Raw genomic sequence first — 23,823 nt, 5'->3', positions numbered from 1 at the left:
TTCCTCCCGTGACCACTCCCAAACTCCACTCACCCTTTAAGCTCAACTCAGATGTTCCTTGCTCTCTGCGCCTTTTTTCTGACCTCCCTGGGCCAGATCAACGGTCGGTCCTGTGTTCCGCCAGCACTTACATATCCCTCCATTTCAACCCTTATGTTCAACCCCTTTGCTTGTCTATCTGTTTCTCTTTCTAGATTGTGAGCTCCTTGATGGGACAGCACATACGATGTTAATTTTGAATTTTTTTAAGTACAGTTTACATTAAATATTATTTTGTACTAGTTTCCGCTGTACAGCATTGTAGTTAGACAATTATAGACTTTGTACCCAGCTGGCAGAAAATATTAATTTTTGCACCAGTAATGATTAGCATAACATCAGATACAGAATAGGCTTACAATTAACATTTATTTATCCATTCAGTCAACAAATATTTATTGAGCTCACACCACCTGCTGGGCACTGGAGGTTCAGCCGTGAACAATGCAAGCAGGGTCCCTTCTTTTGTGGAGGTTACATCCTAGTTAAATTCCTAGAAACACTCTCACACACACATTCACCAACATGTGCCCTGTGTTGTACTATCTTTTACTGCAAAGAGTCATCGGCCTAGTAGAAAAGACCTATTCCCTTTATTACATGCATGTAGGAGCAGGAGAGAGACAGGGGTGGGGCTTATCCTACTTACATGCAGGCAGTAACTCAGTGCTATTTCCTCTAATATTCACTTAACAAGGCTTTAAAACTTGGCTCCTACACCTTGCACGAAAGTGACTCATTCCCCAGGAGTCTGAATCAGGAAGAGGTGGATGAATAATAAAAACCTGACTGTTAATCAGAGGAAAGGCAGGGAGCGAGGCAGAAGTACCTCGCTGGTCTGCAAACCACGCCGCTGTGTGCACAGTGGGGCCGCATGATGCTGTGGGAGAGGGTGCACACGGCGGGGCTCAAACATCCACAAGCTGGCGCCTCCCGCTCCCCAGTGGGTCTGACTAAGGTCTCGTGGCCACTGCAGGTCCCTCTGCCAGTGACTCAAGCACCATCCTGTAGTAACCACACTGGCAGTCAAGACTCAGACACACCTGCACCGCCTGGGAAAGACGTGTCTGCTGCCTAGGAAGGGTGGGAAACAAGACCGCATCTGCCGCAGCTGCCCGATATGCATGCAGAGTGGAAACGCTGGGCTGGCAGAGGGTGGAGAAAGAAGAAGGACTGCATTTTGAGGTTGGGTTCCCTAGAAGCACAGCGTGTGGTGAGGATTCTTGTTTAAGCGACTTAGTGGGAGGCAGGGAAGGAGGGAGGAAGGGAGGCAGACAGGGCAGGAGTCAAAGGCTGGCAGGAATGTGGTCTCAGCTGGAGAGTCCCTTCAGCCTGATCCGAATGGCACCACAGAGCTGGCCCCTCCTCCTTTTTTTTTTAAATCCTCACCTGAGGACACCTGAGGACATGCTTATTGATTTTAGAGAGAGGGAAAAGGAGGGAGGGAGAGAGACATTGATCAGTTGCCTCTCCTACTGCCTGACCAGGGACTGGACCTGCAACCCAGGCACGTGCCCTGACCAGGGATAGAACCCAGCCTTCCAGTTTAAGGGACGACACTCCAACCAGCTGAGCCACACTGGCCAGGGCACTAGCCCCACCTTCGAGGCGAAGGACCTGGCCTTGGGTAACCCTTTACCCATCAGTCACTGGCCAAGGTCTGAGGGCAAGACGGCTCCTGTGAAAGTAGCCCTCCAGAGGGAGGGCAGCTGTGAACTACCACGAGCAGCCCGCACAGCAGCTGGGGAAGGGATGTGCCAGCCAGCAGAGTGGGGCTCCACGGTGTCCACTGCACCCAGCTTTCAGCCATGGCTCTCGGACAGGGAAAGGCGGACACCAGGGAGGCCTGGCGGCACTCAGAGGCCTCGGCCGCCTCAGAAACCCTTGCCCCATAGTGTTCCCTTTGTGAAGCTAAACAAAGTCATCTTTGAGAAGGCAGCCTGCCAGGCCAGCCAGGGAGTGAGGATGGGAGTGGAAGTAGCAGGCCAGAGCCAGCGGGCAGACCCCAAGCCCTGGCAGGGTCAACCCTTGAAAGGAAGCCCCAGTGTAGTAATGTCACAGGGCTGGCACCCCTCCAGCAACAGGGCGGCTGAGCCTGGGTTCATGGGAAAGTCAGAGAAGGGGGCATAAATGAAGAGGAAGTGCAAAAAGGGAAGGAGAGGAGGGAAGAAGGTGACAAGGGAGGGGTGGGGGAGGGGAGAGGGCAGGAGGGACCCACAATGCAGGTCAGAGAAAACGCAATTGCTCTTTCTGCGTAACTTGACTTTCAGAGCTGAGGCATCTACTCCGCTATCACTCTGCTCCTCTCCTTCAGGAGCCAGCCCTGCCTTTGATGTCCAGCCTCCTCCATGAAGCCACCCAGGCCTCCCCTGTCTGCAGTGAGTCTCTCTCTGGTGGACTCCTATAACACTCCCCGAGGACACCTCTCTCCTGGGGTCTGGGAGGTTGTGCCTCGTGCCGTGAATTACCCTTAGGTGAGTTAATGAAGGGCAAAACTCTCTTATTCATGCCTCTCTAGGCCGAAACACTACAGCACGCAGCACAGAACCTGGCTCACTGGGTGCCCGATCAATCTACGCTCATGGATGTGGCAGGCGGAAGTCTCCTGAGGACTCGGATGCACTCCGTGTTTGAAGCAGGGGTGCCGATCACACGCAGCCGCGAAGACCGTGCATGTCTCTCCATCGGGAAGGAGAGGGCTGGGTTGGTCAGGAGCCTGAAAAATGGCCGAGGCATAGCCCTCTTGCCTCACGAGCCCCTGGTTGCAGCAAACCACAGACCACAGGCCAGCAGCTCTGGGGAAGGACACTGGTGAGCCGAGCTACAAGCCCTGAAAGGTCAGCCATCATGTGTGACGCCTGCTCCACCCATATGGACTGAGTGCCTGGCACAGGGCAGGTGCTCAGTGATTGTGTGTCCCTGAGTGTCTGTCCCTGGGGCACGTGATGCCACAGGGTCCAGCCCTGAGCAGCAGGCACCCAGCCATTTGGCAGGAAGCGGGGGCGGGAAGCCTCCGAGAGGCTGCAGCACGCAGAGGACAGGTTGTTCTCGCACTGGTGGGAGGCAGGAACCAGGCTGCTGACCCCGGCAGCTCTGCGTCGTGGCTTCAGTGGGGCCGGCAGCCAAAGGAAACACTCTGGTTGGGATCCCTCCCACACTACCTCCCAGCAGACCAGGAACACGCAGGCCGTGGGGCCTAGCGGGCCCCTCTCTGTCCCCGGAACCCAGGGTGGGCCTCTCCTCGGGAAACCCTTCAGTCCCGCACTCCCAACCTTCCCCCGCAATGGGCTGCCCACGTCAAACTTACCCATTCCCTTTCGTACTTTGCATATGATGTAAATACCATTAAATGTTAAAATGAACCTCAACTTCCGCCTCATCCTCTAACTGAAACTGCCATGTGCGTGTGCGTGTGTGTCCCTGATCTATCATTCCCCTATTGCTCTATCCTTTTTCTCCATGTCTCTCTTGTGTTTTGTTGGTAGGACTGAGGGAAACAATGTTTCAACAATAAAAAGGAGCCATTTTTATATGACTTGGACACGCTTTAAAAAATGTCACAGATTTACCTTTCTAATCAAGCCTCTTTAAGGCCAATGGTAAAGAGAACATCTGGTGGATTAGCTCAGCTGGTGAGAACCTCAGTGCAAATGAAGCCAAGTCGGGCCACGGATTTGATCACCGAAGAAGCCAATTATGATTTCTGCTTGATTCGCCACATGATACACCCATAAACCAGTCTCAACCAACGTGCAAGTGTCTCCAATCTGTCTGTCACAAGAGGGGTTAAGCCCCAGTGATATATGCCCAGCAAAAACTGGGGTGTCCCCGGCACCCCAGGAACAGCTCAGGCTGCCTCTTTGCCTCTGACAGTGTTGTGGGTGCAGATAAAGATGATGTTAATGTCAGTTTGGCGTCTTCTGGCGGGAGAAGTACCCCAGGACGAGTCTTTGGGGCGAGGAGAAACCAGTGAGAGATTCTCAATGGGCCTGGAGATATTACTGAAGTTTTGTAATGAGAAGGACAACAACTCAGCGTCCTGCAGGCAGAAGGACTCAAAGTCACCCCCCCAGTCGGCAGACTGGACACTCCCTGGCCGTGCGGTTCGATGCAAGTTGCACAGCCTGGCGTGGCAGCCACTAGCCAGTGTGAGCAACGGAGGAAATGCATTTTTAATTTTAACTTAAATTAAATTTAAATGTACTTTGATTAATTAAAATCAATTAACTTAAATTTAAAGTGGCTATCATTTCATCAGCTGAGATCTGGAATCCAGAAAGTAATGGTAATACCAAGAGCGATATCCGAATAGTGCCAATTTAATAATAGCTTACGTTTTCCAGTCATTGTTCCAAGTGTCCTGGCTCATTTAATACACTCCAATGTCTTGCACATTTGTCTTGTTATTATTTTCTAAGTCATTTTGTGATGAGAAGATAAATTCATGCAAGACAACTATTACTTGTTTTACCATACATTCTGACATCTGTATTTTCCAGCTCTATAAAAACTACACAGTTAATTAGCATTGGTGATTTTCTTTTCATTTTTCCCATATCCTCATAAAGATTAGGAACCAGTGACTTAGAATATCAGGGGAAGGGCAGATGAAAGAAATGAAAAATACTCTCTTCACCTTCAAGTTTCCCCACTCTTTTTCAAGCTTCCCTGTCCCCCACAAGCAAGGACATAGGGAGCAGAGAGAAATTAACGACACCCTCATTTCTGCTTTCTCCCGCTGGCATGCCACACCACCTGCTCAGCTCTGCCCGTGGGCCTCCCCTGCCCACCTCAGAACCAGATGTGTGCGCGTGTGTGGGTGCGAGCACGGGACGGGCCTGCCGTCCTACTCACCTGAGCACATCTCCCCCTTGTAGCGGACACAGGAGAAGTCATCACACTCGCAGAACTTGCCCGTGATCTTGCCAAAGTCACTGCTATGGCAGATGCACTGGCCACAGAGGCACTCGCCCCGCTGGCTGCAGACAGGCTGCCCCTCCTGGGGGCTGCACTCGTCCTGCTGGGAGGGCCGGTAGTCCTCCTCGGAGCACTCGCACTGGGACCCCAGCCAGCCGGGCGCACAGCGGCACACCCCACACTCAAAGGTCCCGTTGCCACTGTTGCAGCGCTGGCTGTAAGGCTCCGCATGGGCCTGGCAGGTGCAGTCACAGTCGAAGGTGACCTGGACGATGAGGTTGTCCTTAAAGCCCACGGGCTTGATGGTGAAGGACTTTTCCTTCTCCTGGGGGCAGCCACGCACCTTGGCCTCAATGCTGAAGCTTACCTGGATGGAAAATCAGATCGCACTCAGGTACAGGTGGACCCTGCTAACACTCCAGCCCTGGAAACCACCTGTTCTCTGCCCTGCCAAGGACCACCCAAACTGGGTGTCTGGGGTTCCTCAGCCTTCCACTACCATGGTCTGCAAAGCAAAAACAAAAGCCCTGAGTAATGGTACAGTTGTGACACACCAGACTGGGTGCAGAGACGTGTGTCTACAGCTATGCTGTCAAAGGCTGGGGTTTTTTACTCTGCTTGTGAAATAAACCAGCAGAACAGAACTGTGACCTTGTGAACGCTCTGCTCTGGACAACTAAGCTACGTGGACTGATTACATCCCATCAGCAAGAGAGACAAAGCCTTCTTGCCCCATGCAATGCCACACGGTGGCCATCCACGGGCTCAGGGTCTACTGCTCCGTTCACATGTAACATTTCATCACTTGTGCAATCAAACACGTTGCAGGCCAATATTTCTTACGTGGGGCACGTGGACATATGCTTAGAGTAGACAGACAGACGAATGGACGGAGAGAGATATAGATAGATAGTTAGATGATGTAGGTAACATAAATATGGATGATACACACACCCCCTATTGATTAGGGGCTGAAGGTAAGAAATATTTCCATTTGCAATCAACTGTGCATAGACAAACAGAGATAACTCAAGTTTCAGAAAAGTCCTGATAATGAAGTTCACTTAACAGACAGTCACGGTTTAGGCAACAGAAGCCTCAGAGGAGAAGGTTAGCAGCTCCATTTCACCTAAGTTGTAACGACCTTCAGGAAGAAGGTACAGAGAGGAGGGGTGGGGAGTCCACAGACACTCCGGGGCTCAGGCCAGGGTCAGAGCTTTGGCCTCAGCCCCTGCCCAGCCCACCTCACCGTGTCTCCAATCTTGAGTCCCACGCAAGACTTGAGGCCTGGGATGACCTCGTTGTTGAGACAAGTGGCGTTGAAGGATAGCGACAACTCCTCGGGAAGGTCACGCACCTCCAGCTCTACTTTGGAGCGGATTTTCTGAGCAGAGGAGGGCAAGCGAAGGTAAGAAAATGTATGGAGGAAACGGGCAGGGGCCACTTCCATCCCCAGCGGAATCTACCAGGTGGCTCTGGACAGACCTGACTGTACCAGATGTTGAGGTTTCCCTGGAAGCTGCCAGAACCCCTCTAGGCGGCTGCCACCTGCTATGTTTCTGGCCCAGGCCCAGCTCCCTCTCTCTCTCCCCACTCGTGTCTTGGTGAGTCTGGATAAAGTCAAAACCAGTACACCCTCCTCCATGCCTCAAGCGTGTGCAAAAGGGAAGTGCTAATACTGGTCCCCTTGGGGAGTAGCAATTTCTATTTAATTTCTAGTCAACCCCATCTTCCCTGTGACTCAGCTTCCTCTTCTCCGTCTTGTTGGAGCCCAGCTGTCCCTCACTTTCCCTCCCACTCTAGTCTCAGGATTCTCACCCCCACCCCCATGCTCTCCCTTCCACCTCCTCTAAGCTCTTCGCCCAGTCATTGTTTCTAAGCTCCCTGGCACTCTGTCCGGAGCCACTGCTTTCTCAGAAGGCTGCATTCCTCCCCGTGCTGGCCATCACCCAGCCTCTGGAAGAGCAAGAGGAAGGCAGGGAGGGCTGAAGGGTAAACTCGCAGCCAGGACTCCCAAATCGGAGCCCTCTAGGGTAAATGCCAAGTGAGGCTGAACTCTCAGTAGGCTCCTTCCCTGGGCGAGACACTCACCCCATAAGCATCAACAATGAGCTGGAGGACATTGCTGGAATCAGCAGACAGAACCCCCACTGTGGTGCCAGGAATGAGCTCACTGTAGTTCTAGAAAGGAAGACAAAGATGTCCAGGGCTGGCTGAAGGAAGGCGATGGTCTCCAAAAGCCCCGCCCTGATCAGATGAAGGGTCTTGAAATGGAGATGGAGGGGAGAACAGGATATTCGTCTTGTCACTGCCAGGAATAAATCTAGCAGTTTTTCAGCACTAAGCAAAATTAGAAAACACCTCTCACACCCCTTACCCCGGAGAACTGTTCCCCTTCCCCACTGCAAACGTCGGCACACCCACCCTGCTAGGTTTAAGGCTGGGGAGGAATCATGAGCTCCTGGGAACAGGTTGTAGGAGGGCCTTTCCTGTTTGGGAACCACGGTCAGGTCATTGCTACGTCCCTGAGACAGGCCCACCCGTCACAGGCCCCGCTCCTACTCCCAGTCCAGGAAGCCCCGACGGCATAGTTACCTGGTAGAGTTTGACTACCCCTTCAGTCACTGCGAAGATCAGATTGATGTTTTTCTGGGAGAGCTTCTCGGTCATCAGCCCCAGAGAGGGATAATCCTATAAAAAGGGAGGTTTGTTAAGAAGTCCATTCACATCCATTACTGGCCTCTAAGCCTCAGAACTTGGCTGACCTGAGCCGTGGCCCAGACAGTGGTGGTGTTTAAACTTTTCCACCCCGTGACCAACGTGAGGCAAAGCGGGTAACCAGTTGTGAACTCCGGGGATAGAGGAAGAGGTACAGGCTGGTGGTGTCAAAATGAAGCACCTCTTTCTTCCTACTCAAGTTTGATGAATTGATATCAAGGAGCAGCTTCCATGGGACACGTACTGTTGGGCCTTGTTGTTTTGAAGCTTCCTCCTGTTTTGCCTTGACTTGGTGCTTGGCAATCCTCCACCAAGTGGTCTTTCCAACCTTCCTTTCCACTCGCTGCTAACCTGGCCCATTCTCTCTCTCCCACCTGGAGTGGCCTTCTTTTTGGTAATCCTGCTCCTGCCTAGGGACCCAGTTCTGACTCTGCCTTCTCCAAGAGGCCTTCCTTGACTACCCTAACCTCATGATGAGCTTTCCTCCTTTGAACACATGAAGGCTCTCTTGACTATGCAGCCCATTTAACACTAGTCATGCATCTGGTGTTACTGGTAACACATCTCAACTAAACCAAAACTCCTTAAGGGTAGGACCGCCATATAGTCTCTTTATGTCCCTCAACCCCTGGTAAGGAGCCTTACATAGGTCAGGAGTCCCTGGGATCCCAGACCTTGCAGAGAACTCATGAGGTCATCCAGCTCAGGCCCCTGCCTTTGTACAGGTGCACCTTGAAGCCACCTAGACCAGGCAGTTGTTCTGTTGTCTTTAAGAGGTTAAAGAGTTTGCACCTCCCCCAAGATACCCAGAGTACCAGCATTCTGAGGGTCTCTGCATCAGCATTCTGTACATTTTCTTTAGGGCATACATCACTTTCTCCTGTTTCAATTTGAACTCCTTTCCTCTTACTGAACCTTCTGTGACCATAGAAAACAACTTATAGAAGGTAGCTAAATCATCCTTCAGCCTTCTTTCTTTCAACCTAAATGATTCCGAGCCCATGAACCTTTCCTCACAGGACCAGCTCTCCATGAAGATTTTTGCCTCTTTGTCCTCCACCTCCTTCCAATAACAAAGGAGCACGGTGTTCCCAGAAGGGGCTCACCCCCACCCAGCAGACGAGAAGGCCTGCTTTCCAGCTGGACCTGCAGATGTCCTCTGGATCCATTCTGGGTGCTATGCCGCTCCTGCTGGTGCTGGAGGCAGTGGAGATAGTGGTAACACTGACCACAGCCAGGACCATTTCTAGGGATTGTACAGGTTGTGCCCCGAGTGAGGATGTCTAGTTGGGGGTGAGGGCAGGCAGAAACGAGGCCTGGACCCTGCCCGGAGCAAGGGCTACTATTTTCTAGTTTACACAGAGACTCTGCCCAGACAGGGCAGCTGGCCATAGTGAATAGGAACCAGAGGTCCTGTCAAGAATCTCATAGCCCTGGCTGGTGTAGCTCAGTGGATTGAGCACGGGCCTGCGACTCAGACGATCTCGGTTCGATTCTCAGTCAGGGCACATGCCTGGGTTGCAGGCCAGTTCCCTGCAGGCCAACTCCCAGCAGGAGATGCAGGAAAGGCAACCATACATTGATGTTTCTCTCCCTCTCTCCTTCCCTTCCCCTCTAAAGATAAATAAATAAAATCTAAAAAAAAAAAGAATCTCACCATGGTCGTGGAGGCAGAGTAATGGTTGTCACTACCCACATGGCACTGCCCATCGTTGGGCTGGACGATGCCTGCCAGCCTTCCGTCCAGTGCTATATGGGTCTTGGCATCAGTGGTAAACACCAGCAAGTGGGACGCATCATTCCTCCAGCCAATCTTCTCCTGTTTAAAAAAAAAAGGCAACAGAGAGAAAGTAATGTTAGCTGTGTCACTGGCAGAAAACAAAGACCCATGGACGTCCCTACCTGAAGGTCTGAACAGGTCATCTTGGCAAAGGGCCTCAGTCTCAGTCCTTGAAACACAAGCCGAAACTTCCCAACTCAGGGCTTTTTATTCTTTCAGAAAACAGTCCCTGCCCTGGCTGGTGTGGCTGAAGGGACTGAGCACCAGCCTGCAAACTGAGAGTTCACTAGTTCAATTCCCAGTCAAGACACATGCCTGGGTTGCAGGCCAGGTCCTCATCTGGGGGCCTGTGAGAGGCAGCTCATCAATGTCTCTCATATCGATGTTTCTCTCCCTCTTTTTCTCCCTCCCTTGCCTTCTCTCTAAAAATAAATCAATAAAATCTTTTTTTTTAAAAAAAGAAAACAGTCTCATAGCTGATTAGTTCGAGCAGCTGAGAGACACCGGATTCAATTCCAAGTGAAACTTTTCCAGTGATAATCCCATAGCCCATCTAGACCCCCAGCTGCATCTGCAAAGCTGGGCTGGGCTAGAAGAAATCCTTTCTGAGCATCCTCCTGCTTTGCTGTGGTTAAGTTAACCCCTCCTGACTCTGATTCACTCCCAGAGAAGATGAGAAAATGCTCTACCCAGAAAACATCAGGTACCACACGGTTTAAAAGACTGTCAACTCTGGCCAGGGAGTGGATACAAGCAAAGGATGCTCATCAGGAGCATTTTATTGCTTATAGAGTGTGAAGGTTCCCACCGTTCCTTCCCCACCTGATCTGCACTCACTATCCTGGCATTCCACGCCCTCCAGACTCACGTCACAGACTGTGGCCTGCATGATGGCATCGAAGCCGCCCTCTGGGCCATCTCGATTCCGTGACACACTCTGCTTCTTCACCTCCTCATTGAAGCGGGTCACCTGGTCCGTGAGCGTCAGCACATGTTTGTAGCCAAACATGGGCAAACAGGAGGTCTTCATCCTGGGAAGGGAAGCAGATAATTGAAGCAGGCGGCCTGGGAAGGCTGCATGGGGACTGGGAGGGACAAGAGGGAGACCCATATGGACAGTAGGATGCCCAAGCCAGTTCTCTACAACCACAATTACCCAGTTCAGACTCCAAAGCCCTCAAAGTACCACATTGACCTTACCCCCACCTAGCCTAGAGGGTAAGGGAGTGACCTGCAAAACGAGGTTGCCTTGGTCCAAATCCCAGCTCCTCTACTTTCAAGTCATGGGACCCTCGGCCCGTTTCTCTGTACTTAACCTCTATAAACAGGAAACGAGAGCGCATAGCTCCTAAGAGAGGTTGTGGGTTAACTTAAATGAGTCGACACATGTAAAGCACGTAGGTCAGAGTGAGGCTCCTGTTGCCGTCATCTTTCATTTAATACCTTTCTAAAGTGACAGTGCAACAAAAAGGCAGAAGTGTCACCAGAAATAATGTCCCTGAGCCATCAGTAACTCCACAGATCTGGATCTCAAGAGTCTATACCTTGAGTCACAGAATCTGTGGCAGGCACTGCACTTCAGACTATAAAAGGCTGGAACTATATCCTACCCTGAATCCCACTCACATGCCTCTTCACAGAAGGTACTTCTGTAAATTCTTGATTTAATTAGAAGTCACAGTTGATGCTTCCAAAACCTGTCTTTACCCCCATGCTCAGGTTTGATTTCTGGAGGAGGACTTACTCATAGCAGGGGTTCTGGAGGGCCTCTGGTGGGGAGATGTACATGTACGGTGATGCAGGCTTATCCACAAAGGCCCCAAAGCCAATCCGCAGGTTACTGGTGAGCTTCCGCATCTCAGAGGCCAGCTTGGTACCCAGGTTCTGGATGTTCCCCAGATCATCCTTCATGGAGTAAGACAGGTCCATCAAGTAATAGATGTCAACAGGGTAATCCTCCACCTGCCGGACTTGGATGGAGAAACTCTTCGAATCATCTGGAAGGCAGAAGGGTGTTAATTTTTCCCTTCTCTCTCTAAGACTTAATAAGTTGATTTGGACATGGATAGGGTTAATTAACGTCTTGATCAAACCAAACTTGAAAAGCCTGGCATTAGGAGAAAGCAGAAACAAACATTTTTTGACTATCTACTGCGTTAGAGGGGTTGAGTAACTTGCCCAGGGTCAAATAGCTCATATAAAGGAGAGTCAAGATTCAAACTCAGATCTTCTGACTCTAAGTCCCAACACCTTCTATTTCCTCCCATTCTCCTGCCCACACCTTTCTCCACATCCTTCTCTTCTGGCCCCATTTCCATTGTGAGCTACTTCCCCAAGGCTTTCTTTTTTTTTTTTAATTTTATTTATTTTTCTTTAGAGGGGAAGGGAAGGAGAGAGGGAGAGAAATATCAATGTATAGTTGCCTCTCGTGTGTCCCTTCTGGGAACTGGCCTGCAACCCAGGCATGTGCCCTGACTGGGAATCGAACCACGATCGTGTGGTTCGCAGGCCCGCGCTCAATCCACTGAGCTACACCAGCCAGGGCTCCCCAAGGCTTTCTGATCAGACCTCCATCTTGTGCCCTGTGCCCATCTATCTGGCATCTCCTGGAGATGAGCCCCATCCCTACCTGGCCGGAGCCGGAGTGCAATCCTCTGGGGACTGACTTGTGTAGTCTGGGAGCTGTCTCCAGAGCCTTTGTTGCTGAGAGGCCTGGCCTCTAGGATGGTGGCCTCACTGATGGGGAACTCGATGGACTCCGGGTCACAGTTATCCTTCAGCAGATTCTCCTTCAGGTCACAGCGGGGGGAGCCCAGAGGCAGGGTCTGTAAAACAGGAGCACAAGGCGCAGCCCTGTGGTTGCAGCTATGGTGGTTCTCTGCTTCCTGAGAGTTCTGCAGCTTCCCAATGGCCTAGAGCTTACCCAGCATTAAACCAACTTGCATGGTCCATTATACAGAAGGAGGGAACTGAGGCAATGGAGAGGTTGGGTGAGTACCTATTTATGGATCGGTAGTTAGGAAGAGGGCTACTGCATATAATGCCTATTAAACTACTGCTTTTCTTTTTCTTTTTCAAATTATATGTTATTGATTATGCTATTATAGTTTTCCTGATTTTTCCCTCTTGGCCCCCTTCCACCCAGCATCCCCTACTCCTTCAAGCAATCCCCACACCTTTGCTCATGTCCATGAGTCATGCATATAAGTTCTTTGGCTATTCCATTTCATACTGTACTTTACATCCCCATGGCTATTCTGTGACTACCTATTTGTACTTCTTAATCCCCTCACCTCTTCACCCATTCTCTCACACCCCTCTCCCATCTGGCAACCATCAAAATGCTCTCTGTAGCCATGATTCTGTCTCTGTTCTTGTTTGCTTAACTTTTTTTTAGATTCAATTGTTGATAGATTTGTATTTTTTGCCATTTTATTGTTCATAGTTTTTTATCTTCTTTTTCTTAAATACATCCCTTTAGCATTTCATATAATAATGCTTTGGTAATTTTTAACTCCTTTAACTTTTTCTTCTCTGGGAAGCTCTTTATCTGCCCTTCCATTCTAAATGACAGGTTTGCGGGGTAGGGCAATCTTGGCTGTAGGTCCCTGCTTTTCATGACTTGGAATATTTCTTGCCAATCCCTTCTAGACTGCAAAGTTTCTTTTGAGAAATCAGTTGATAGTCTTATGGAAATTCCTTTTAGGTAACTAACTTCTTTTCTCATGTTGCTTTTAAGATTCTCTTTATCTTTAACCATTGGCATTTAAATTCTGATGTGTCTTGGTGTGGGCCTCTTTGCATTCACCTTGTTTGGGACTCTCTGTGCTTCCTGGACTTGCATGTCTATTTCCTTCACCAAATTAGGAAATTTTTCTTTCATTATTTTTTCCAATTTCTTGCTCTTTCTCTTCTCCTTCCGGCAACCCTATGTTGTAAATGTTGGGTCTCTTGAAGTTGTCCCAGAGGCTGCTTATACTACCCTCATTTTCTTGGATTCTTTTTTTCTTCTTGTTGTTCTGATTGGTTGTTTTTTTTGTTTCCTTATGTTCCGAATCATTGATTTAATTCTCAGCTTCATCCACTCTACTGTTGTTTCTCTGTAAATTGCTTATTACTTCAATTCGTGTATCCTTTGTTTCTGATTCGATCTTTTTTATGCTCTTGAGGTTCTAAGTTCCTTGAGCATATAACCAGTGTTTTGAACTCTGCATCTTATTGATTGCTTATCTCCATTTTGTTTAGTTCTTTTTCTGGAGTTTTGATCAGTTTTTTTTGTTTGGGCCATGTTTCTTTGTCTCCTCATTTTGGCAGCCTCCCTGTGTTTGTTTCTATGTACTAAGTAGAGCTGCTTTGACTCTGTGTCTTGGTAGTGTGGCCTAATGTAGTAGGTTTCCTGTCCGATCCAGTGGCACAGGCTCCCCTATCGCCCAAGCTGGGTACTCAAGGTGTGCCCTTTGTGTGGGCTGAGTACATCTTCCTCTTGTAGTTGAGTCTTGGTTGCTGTTGGAAGATCAATGGGAGGGATTCACCCAGGCCAGTCAGCTGTAAAGATTGGCTGTGACCACTTACCACCAACCTCCACCCTCTGTAGATGATCAACTGTGCAGGGACAGGGTGGTGGTGCTCTGATGTGGTCTGTAGCTGTCCACTGGGTGTGCTGGCCCTTGGGTTTCCAGGAGGTGCAGAGCAAAGTCAGCCCCCACCTGTGTTTTGCCTGGGGCCATCCTGCCTGAGCTGCACAGCAATCTGAGATGGTTGCTACTTGTGCTGGGCTTGGAGATTCCCAGGGGAAGCCAAGCTGTCAATCTAGACTGGTTGATGCTAGTGCAGGGCTGGTGTGGGGTCCACTGAGGCCAGCTGTTGCTTGTTTGAGAGGATTAGGGAAGGTGTGAAGTGTGAGCTAAGACCAGCCACTCATATGGAAAAGGGCTTGGGTGGGGCGGAGTCTCTGGGCATCTCCAAGGCAGATCAAACAGCGTTAGCCAGGTTGATGGAGTCTCCGCTGTGGCACCAGCTTGCCAGGTGTATGGGGGCAGGGTTTAGAAAAGGGACAATGGCCGCTGCTCATTTTGATGCCGGACACTTTAGCTCCTCCCTTGATGCCACTGGTGCCTTTCAAACTGCTACCCTGGTGCTGGAGCTCAGAGGGAGTGAGTCTGGGTAGTTGAGAGTGTGTGTGGGTTCTTTAAGAGGAACTGCTTGGGGCTCCAGGAATTTCTTCCATCGATTCAATCCCTGCTGGTTTTTGAAGCCAGAAGTTGTGGGGACTTATCTTCCTGACACTGGAACCCTGGGCTGAGGAGCCTGGTTTGGGGCTGGGACTCCTCACTCCCAAGATTTCCATCCCAAATTTCTATACACCACACGTGGGTGAGGAATAAGTCCATTCCGCATCTGCCCCTCTTACCAGTCTGGAGGGATGTGGTTCCTTTAATTCTGTAGTTGTCAGACTTCTATTCAACTCAATTTTTGATGGTTCTGAGTGATGGTTGTTCTACATTTAGTTATAAATTTGATGTGGTCGTACAAAGAAGTGAGCCATACCTGCCTAAACTGCCATCTTGACCAGAAGTCCATACCGTTTTTCAAAGTCTAAAGTACAACCCACTTTGGGTCCCAAAAAGCAATGTAATGGATCTCAACCATCTATTTATCAAATAGAATGTAATAGAATAGAATAGAATAGAATAGAATAGAATAGAATAGAATGGAACAGAATAGAATGAAATAGAATAGAATAGAATGAATCGAAGTATATAAATAGCAAAACTAAGTATTGTTTTGTGAAACACATATATTGGGGGTTGGAGTATAATATATAATAAATAATGATTCACAATGTATTTATTTCTGGAGGTCAGGGTCAAAACAGTTCAGAAGCCAGTGTGTAAAGACACTGGCTAGGACATGAGATCCCTGAGGGCAGGGACTGTTACCCTTCAGTGCCCAGCGCCCCACCCAGGACTTACCCCAGAGGGATGGGAGGAGAAGTGTGGGGCAGCGGCAGAGAGCAGCAGGGGCTAAGTACACAAGAGTAGACTGGCTGAGCCTACATCTCAGCATTGCCTCTTACTAGCCTCTTGCAAGCCAGTGGCTAGTGTGAGTCACCTAAAGTCTCCTCAGAGACTTTGTTTCCTCAGCTATAACGTGAACATAATAATAGTCCCAGCTTCCCAAGGATGTTCTGCAGGACTGAGTAAGCCCATGCATGTAAAACACATAGCCTGCCCCAGAGTAAGTGCTCACTGAATGTTAGCTATTATTACGAAATGCTCTATAAATAATTTTTGGATAAGTCGATCTTGAATAAGCTTCACAAGGCTGGGCAAACCCCATGATGCTGGGCCACTGACCAGAGCCTATGCTATCACACTTTAAGCCTCCTCCCTCATGCTGGATAAAGAGCCAACTGAGCACCCTTTGAAACCCTGGTGCGTCTCCCACAATCCCCTGGAGCTCTGTGTGTGTTCACACCTTAGTACAAATGGGGGACATCTGCAAGGGGAAGAATAGGGGAAATCAGGAGCTGGGTTCAACTCTGGGTCTGCCACTAACTAGGCATGTGCCCCCAAAGAAGTCACTTCACTCCTATTAGCCTCGCTTGCCTCACCTATTAGATGGCGTGGTGTTTTCAGCCCCTTCCTGCTCTGACATTCAGAAAATTTAGCCAGCACTGTGTGGGCACAAGTCCACGGGGGCTCCTTGCCAGGTTCGGGGGACTGGCAGGAAAGCTGGAAAACCCCACCCTGGACCTATTTCACAATATCTAGGTTTCCGGCCCTCAAACCACCACCCACCCCCACCCACCCCCTCTCACAAACACTTGCAGAAGTCAGCTGAAGAAGCCATACCAACACCCCAGAACAACTAGTGTTAACAGTTATTGAGCATTTAATGCATGGCAGGCACTGCGATAAGCATCTTGCATGGGTTACTGCAATCTTCCTGGTTACCATTCTGTAATGCTGGACCGATTACCATCTTACAAGTGAGGAACCTGAGGCTGGGAGGCTTCACAAATGAGGAACCCAATCTTACAGGCAAGACACCTAAGGCTTGGAGAAGTTAAGGTACTTGCCCAAAGCTACAGAGCTAGGAAGGGGCAGAAGTGAGATGCTAATTAGACTGTCTGACTGCAATTATCCTCACAAAATGATTAAGTTGCACTATGCTCTGCATAGAGTGAGAATCAAGGCAGAGAAGCAGAAATGTGGAAGTGAGGGGCCTAGGTGGAGCCACATCTGAGAAGGCCCCAGGTAGGGGACAGAACGCAAGATGAGGATGAGGGAGGTATGGGAAGGCTAGATAACATTCTGCCTCCTCAGGCCCCTTAGGTGACTGTAGTCCTGTTTCCAGGAGAGGGGTTGGGCCCCAAGGGGCTAACCATGCTTTAAAAATCAGAAGTCCACCCCTGGTCGGGTAGCTCGGTTGGTTAGAGTCTCATCCAAATACACCAAGGTTGCAGGTTTAGTGCAGGTCAGGGCGCATGCAAGAAACAACCAACGAAGGCATAAAGAAGTGGAACAACAAACTGATGTTTCCCTCTCTCTCTCAAAAATCAATAAATTTAAAAAAAATTAAAAATCAGGACTCTGTAGCCCAAAGCCCCTTGCAACGCTCAAGGTCCCTCTCTCTTGCTCAGTCCTCCTCTGATAGGCTGGACAGCTTCCCAACATAAATGGGAAGGTGAACAACGCCAGAGGGCTACACACTGAATGTCCGAGTCCACGCAGAAGTCCTATGCCAAACCCGAAACCCCAAGGTGATGGTATTAGGAGGTGCGTTTCGGGGAAATTATTAGGTCACGAGGCGGAGCCCTCTTGAATGGGATTAGTGCCCTTACAGACAAGCCCAAGAGAACACCCTACGCTCTTCTGCCATGAGAGGACAGAGCAAGATGGCCATCTGTGATGCAGACAGTGCCTTGATCTTGGACCAGAACTGTAAGAAATAATGGTTTGTTGTGAAGCCACCCAGTCTGTGGTATTTTTGTTCTATCAGCCTGAATGGACTAAGACAAATGGCCCAAGGGCCACCCTGGCCCAAGCAAAAGGTGCAGAGAGCTTTGGGAAACCAGTAGGTTCCTTCTTTCTCTCTTAGCTTCCTGGGCATGTGGTGGAGAAGAGCACCAGAAATGGGAAACAGTGCGTAAGACCCAACCTCCCTGACTCAGAAGATTCCAACAGACACAGCACAGATCGTCCAAACCTCCGAGAGAAATGAAGATCGCCCTCAGCACCCAACTCTGGCTCTGAACAGAATGACGCGGGGTGGGAAGCGTGAGCACTTTGCATTTTTGTGCCCAAACTCTTGTTGCTGGCCCTGCCCATCCCTCCTAAAGCTTCTCCCTCAGGGAGCAGTCTCTCTTTTGCTCAGAAAACTCCCTACCTTATCTCTGGCTCCATTGGCTCACTGAGTCCCAGGGAGAAACCTTTTCAAAAAAGGCAATGACTGTGTAGAACAAGATACACCAAGGAGCTGAGCCTTTCCAGGACCAGGGCAGATGCTGAGGGAGAAAGGGAAGGGCAAGGCCAGGACCTGGAATGAGAGCAGCAAGGCCATCCTGCATCTTCAAGCTGCATCAGGCAAAGACAGAGAAGGTTTGGAGTTTGGAGGGGGGGTTTCTTGAATCCATTTTCTAATTCGAGAATGCTTATCAGAAGAAAGTTTGAAGTGCTAAGCCTTGCTGACAGCCCTTATGGTTTGTTTATGAATTTCCTTAGAAATATAAACACTAACAAACAAAAGCCGTCTCCATCCCTCCCTTTGTGGTCACTGGCATCAGAGATCAGGAACGCGGCAGCCTGCCCCTCAGCCAAGCTCTCCCTGAAAGCCTTCTGTCCCAGAAGAATACCAACACAGTGACCTCAGCACACTTGGGCAACATTCCTTCTCTTAATAATGCGGGCTGAGTAGGTAGGAAGAATGTCTCCAGGTTACTCAGAGAGGAACTAGAAGGAGGGGGGAGGAATATTAAAGTCCCAGTTCCCAGTGAAACCGGATGTTACACAAAAATAACCAAGACCCATGGAAAGGCTGAAGCAGAGAGGCGGGAGGTTCCAGCCCACGCGCTCTGTGAGCTGACCACCTCCCTCTCCTGGGAGAGTGACATGCCCTCTCACTCTCATTCTCCATTCATCCCATTTTGGAAATTGGGAAAATACACCGCGAATAACTGTCATTTTCCACCTAACTTACAGGGTTGCTTGGAATAAAATAAGTCTGTGAATGTGAAATATTTTAAAAATATAAAAATTTCAACATAAGTCAAATATCTTCAAATACTTTTGATATGATAGAAACAAATAAATGCAAATAAAAGGTGATTCTTTTCTTTTTGTTTCTTTCTTTTTCTTAATCCTCACCCAAGGACACCTTTATTGATTTTTTAGAGAGAGAGGAAGCCGGGGAGAGAGCGAAACATCGATCGGTTGCTTTCTGTAGGAGGCTCGACCAGGGGTAGAGCCAAAAACCTTCCGGTATATGGGATGACGCTCCAACCGGCCGAGCCACCCGCCAGGGAAGAAGGTGATGCTTCTCCACCCCTATCATCACGCCACCCTCTGTTCTTGGAGGACAGAGCATAGTATGTCCTGGTACTCACTTTTTTCCCCAGAGAACTATTAAACACCCCCAACCCAAACGAATCAACACTGTTCTCTAGGTTGATGTCCAGCGACAACAAGAAAACATTTGAACGTACAAAGAAAGAAATGTGGAGGAGACAGAAAGGAGGAGAGGAAAAGGAAAGCATTTTAGTTCATGGTTATTAGTACTCACACCCTATTGTTTACAGAGCGGGGAAAACTTTTTTAAAAAATATATTTTATTGATTATGCTATTACAGTTGTCCCATTTCCCCCCCTTCACTCCCCTCCACCTTGCACACGGAGCACTTTTAATTTTATATATTTCTTGCAATAACAGGTTAAAGCAAAACTCTCAAAATGAACATTTATCCTCCAGATTAAAAACAAAATAGAAAGAAAAAGAAAGCAGCAGAGAAGTAAGCAAGAAGTCATGCTAGAAACTAAAAAGGAATTAAAGAGCGGCCTAAGCCTCCCCCACAGGTGCAGAGAAGAATATAAGAAGTAACCCCTGGGGGGTCTTCTCCTTTGCTAGCCCAAATCCCTTCTTCTTCTTCACCTGTGCAAGTTAGGTAGAGCGTGAGCTGGTCTACCTTCTCATGTGCCCTCAAGGTGACATAAAAATTCCTAGTATTTCCCTCCACCTTAGGGTTGCCAAATCTAGCAAATACTTGGAATGGTCCTACACTAAAAATTATTCGTTGTTTAATTAAAATTTAACCGGGTGTCCTGTATTTTATCTGGCAACTTTAACTCCACCTCCATCCACCACGACCCCAAAGATCAGCCCTACCAATCAGCAATGTTTGCCAAACTTGCTATCACAACAACCCATTCTGATGCAATACGTACAGAGTTCATCCTGGGAACCTTTATATTGAACAAATATCTGAGGTGATTCTCACCATTGGACAAGTTTGGGAAGGTTTGGATTCCAATATGGCGCCAGTGAGGCCAAGACCATAAGTTGAATCTCTGTATGAGGCGGGCTTCTTCGCTAGATTCACAGTTCATGGACAGCACCCGCCCTAACCCGTGTCGGTATCCAACCCTCCCCAAGAACACACCCCTTGCAATGGGCCCAGAACTTTGCGCTCATCCACGTTGGCTATGTTTTCCTATAACGGGGCCAATGCTTGCTATACACACCCAGAGCTGCTGTCCTCTAGGACCGAGGGAACGCTGAGCCCAACCAGTTGTTTTTCCAGAGGCTGCCAATCCTGCCGACAGCAGCCAAGGTAGGGAAGGCAGAAGCAAAGGCTCTCCAGGGTCAATTAATCAACAAATCACATTCCAAATGGCCCACACAGCTCACTCTTGGTTTTTTGAAGTCAACAGCCAAGACACTCTGAGCAGTTAAACTTAGCCTGTGTGGGGGAAGGAAGCCCCCAGGGGAGAAAAATAGCCGCCATGCTCACTATTCCCACCTCCTGTCCCTCCCTGGCTGAAGCATTTTGTCCTGCAAGGGGCAAATACTCCACACCCTTCCTCCCCTCTTCTCTCTCCCTCTCCTCCCCTTCTCCCTCTTGATCAAAGACAGTTGTAGCCATTCACTAAACCCTTGACCTCTCCCACTTTCCTGTTTATATCCCACTCTTCCAGAGAACATCTGATTGGACTTTCTTCCTCCCCTCATTGTCTGTGACCCTAGTGCACCCATTTTCTCTCCAATCCACCCCCCATTCCTTGGCTGGTCCTACTTTATGTTTTGATCCTACCCTGCACCTGCCCTGCCTTGCCCTCCCCTGGTCTTCCCTAGGGGACAAAATTCACCATGGTCATCCATAAAAAACCTGCATTTGCATCTCCAAAATCTGGTCATGAGACCTGGGGGCTTCATCTAGTCAGGCCTCAGTTACATCAATGTTCCCTGTGTAGATCAAGAGAAGCAACAGACAGGCCAAGAATATGTTTTCTTTTTCCCCAGACTCCTTGGGGCCACAGTAGTCTTCATTTTCTCTCACTTTGGGAGAAAAAGGAGGGAGGTACCAGGGCTTCTCCCCTGGCCATGCCTCTGCCCCAGCCAGCTTCAGGCCATCCATCCCATAAGGGACCCTCCCCATCAGCTTTCCTTTCTTCCAGGAGTCAGCTGCAGAGTTCCCACCTCCTTGTAAGAGAAGCTTGATAGTATCAGGATGGTGAGCAAGGGAAGGAGGATATTGCAAATGAGAAGGGAGGAGACCATATCATACTTGAGCAGCCCACTCAGCCCAGAGGGGTGGAGAACCCTCGGGAGTGGAGGGGAAGGGCTCGCCCATCCCCCTCCACACCCCCACTCCCAGCCCCAGGGAAGGTTTCATTTGCTAAATGAAGTCAATGTGGCCCAGATGTTGGACAGCTGCCTCTGGAAGCAGTTCCCGTGCTGCATTGCACACAGTCCAAAGCAGTGTGTTGAGCTGGCCTCTGCCTCTGGCAGTCCTCTCTGCAGGCAAAAACACAGCCTCCCACTCCCACCCACCCCACCCACCCACCCCCAGCCTGCCAAGGAAGTTGCCTTTTTAGGAAACTCAGCAGATTGGGAAGAGACGCAGACCGAGGGAATGAGGGCCTAGGTTGCGGCAGCCGAAAAACTGTGGAGGGCAGGAACATGCTGCTGTGACAGGGAGGGCGCCTCGGCTGGCTGAGACACAGCCAGGCCAGGAGCCCAGGTAACCACCTGCTGAGGGCCAGGCCAGAGACTCAGCCTCAGACTGTAATCACTGGAAACTCTCCAACCACACTTGTCCGTCCCACCCACCCCCAACTCACCCAGCCACCACCACCACCAGGCCTTGCCAGCTCTACATTCCCGTCCCAGCCACAAACACAGCCATTCCCTCAGACACACTCATTCCCTAGGGCCCCAGACACAACAAACCCTCTGGCCTAGACTCAGCTAACCCTTTCCTGTCACCCTCTGATCCTCATTAAATGCCCTCATTGACACCTAGGGGAGGGAAGGAAGAAAAGGAAGAGAAAGAGAAAAAAATAACCCAATCATCAGAGAGGAAAAGGAAAGAGAAAAGACCCTCTGATGAAACATCCTCCCACACAAGAGCAAGATCCTCTCTGATTTGCCTTTTAAAAATTCTGGCATGTCTATACACCAGCCTCGCCCATGTACCTGTAACCCTCTCCGGCCTCTCCCTTGCAGACCTGAGGCCCTGCTTCCCTGGGGTAGCAGTAAGTAAGAAGCAAGCCAAGTGTGCTAAAGGGGTGGTAATGGCTACTGTGAGTCCAGGAGGGACAACCAAATTGGCCAGAGCGGTGGGCCATTCGGTGGGCCCCGGATGGCATTCCCAGCAACATCCCCGCAACAGCTCACTTCAGCATCCATCAGCAGGAATGCTTCACCCTAGTTTTGTGCAGAAGGGACAAGGGACTTGTGTATTTAGGAGGGAGAAGCTGTCCCATGGGTCTGCACCCTCACAAACGCAGGCACCGCTGAGGAATAAGTCCGGTTAGGTGCTGCTCCTTACCTTATCCGAGCACCAGGCACACATGGGACTGACGGCCAGACACTGCTGGCAGGAGCTCACGCCCCGTGTGGTGCAGATGTTCGGCCCTGCAACAGAGAGACAGAGGCATTAGCTCCGATCTGACTCGACAAAATAACGGGCCTGCCCCATCCTCCCCAGTTTTCCCAAATGCCCAAGTTTACAGCTCTCAGATACACACAGACACACCCTAACCAGACCATGGACCTTTACCCAACACAGGCTGTTTGATAAAAAGGAGAATGAGAAAGTCCAGGAGAGACCCACCACCGACCTCCCTCAATGAGGCCATACATAGGTCAGGGGTGTCAAATTCATTTTCACTGGGGGCTGCCTCAGTCTCGAGGTTGCCTTCAAAGGGCTGGATATAATTTTAGGACTGAATAAATGTAAACTACTCTTTAACTAGGGGAAAGGAGCTCGGCGCTGCTGCCGGGTAGAAGCAAGGTGCCGGCCTGGACTTGGCCGGTGGGCCTTGTGTTCGCCACCTGTGCCGTAGGCGATAGAGCAAGGCGGAGTCATCGGCCCAAGTGTCAGCTCATAACCAACGGGAAGGCTTGAATGAACAACTGCTTTGACACCTGAACACCTGAGGGCTAGAGTAATGGCAATTTCTCCAGTTGTTCTGGGGATATATTCACAGTCACTACAAAGGGGATCCAAAGCCCTGGTGCACGAACATTAACATGCAGCCTAAATATTGGGGGGCGGGGGCAGCCATGGCAGTGTCCCCCTGGCCTGTCAGGGAAAAGCAAACCTTCTGGAACTTTATCAGACTTCCCAACACATACATCTTAGGATCCAAGCATGGGATGCTCCAGGAAGAACTGCAGGAATGTTAGAAAAGGGTGACAGACAGAAGGTGGAAGCATGTGGACTTCTGGAATTAGAAAGCCTGTATTTGACGTCTGAATGCTCTTCTTACTAGTTGCGCCATGACCTTGGGCAATTCAACGAACTGATGTGAAGTGATGGTTTCTATCTCACAGGATTTGTGCACGAGTTCTGCGAGGTAAGGGAGAAGTACTTAGTACGCTACAATATGCCACTCACATGGGGACAGTCTTCATACTGTCAGAGGACAGAGGAAAATCAGGAGGGTGAGCAGGGACAACCAGAGGGGCCAAAACAGCCTTGAAAAGCCCAGCCTGGAAGAAGACTTGAGGCTTTTGTTTGGCCAGAAGCCCCCTTCCTCGGCGCTTCCCCTAGTTCAAGTAAACCTGGCCTCGGCCCCATGAACCCTTCACTGCTGCCTAGTGCTTTTTCCAATACCAGGGGCAAATGAGGAAGACCCATCGTTCCC

The 23,823-nt window shown here is 49.8% G+C and overlaps 1 protein-coding gene across 1 annotated transcript in view; it reads right to left on the bottom strand.

The window, feature by feature from the left end:
* ITGB3 (integrin subunit beta 3) overlaps positions 1-23,823 on the bottom strand; it is a 44,959-nt gene that overhangs the window by 9,680 nt on the left and 11,456 nt on the right. Inside the window, exons 2-10 of the mRNA XM_037070002.1 lie at positions 22,503-22,588; positions 12,084-12,279; positions 11,199-11,451; positions 10,323-10,485; positions 9,332-9,493; positions 7,552-7,647; positions 7,048-7,137; positions 6,206-6,340; positions 4,894-5,323 (exon numbers count right to left, since the gene is read on the bottom strand). Of these exons, the coding sequence (XP_036925897.1) occupies positions 4,894-5,323; positions 6,206-6,340; positions 7,048-7,137; positions 7,552-7,647; positions 9,332-9,493; positions 10,323-10,485; positions 11,199-11,451; positions 12,084-12,279; positions 22,503-22,588 (1,611 nt within the window). The remainder of the gene's footprint in view (positions 1-4,893; positions 5,324-6,205; positions 6,341-7,047; positions 7,138-7,551; positions 7,648-9,331; positions 9,494-10,322; positions 10,486-11,198; positions 11,452-12,083; positions 12,280-22,502; positions 22,589-23,823) is intronic.

The sequence above is a fragment of the Sturnira hondurensis genome, unplaced genomic scaffold, assembly GCF_014824575.4.
Source record: "Sturnira hondurensis isolate 20B ecotype Veracruz unplaced genomic scaffold, ASM1482457v3 Scaffold0018728, whole genome shotgun sequence".
Lineage (NCBI taxonomy): Eukaryota > Metazoa > Chordata > Mammalia > Chiroptera > Phyllostomidae > Sturnira > Sturnira hondurensis.
Note: the sequence above shows the minus strand (reverse complement) of the source record. Positions and strands in the feature narration are given on the sequence as shown.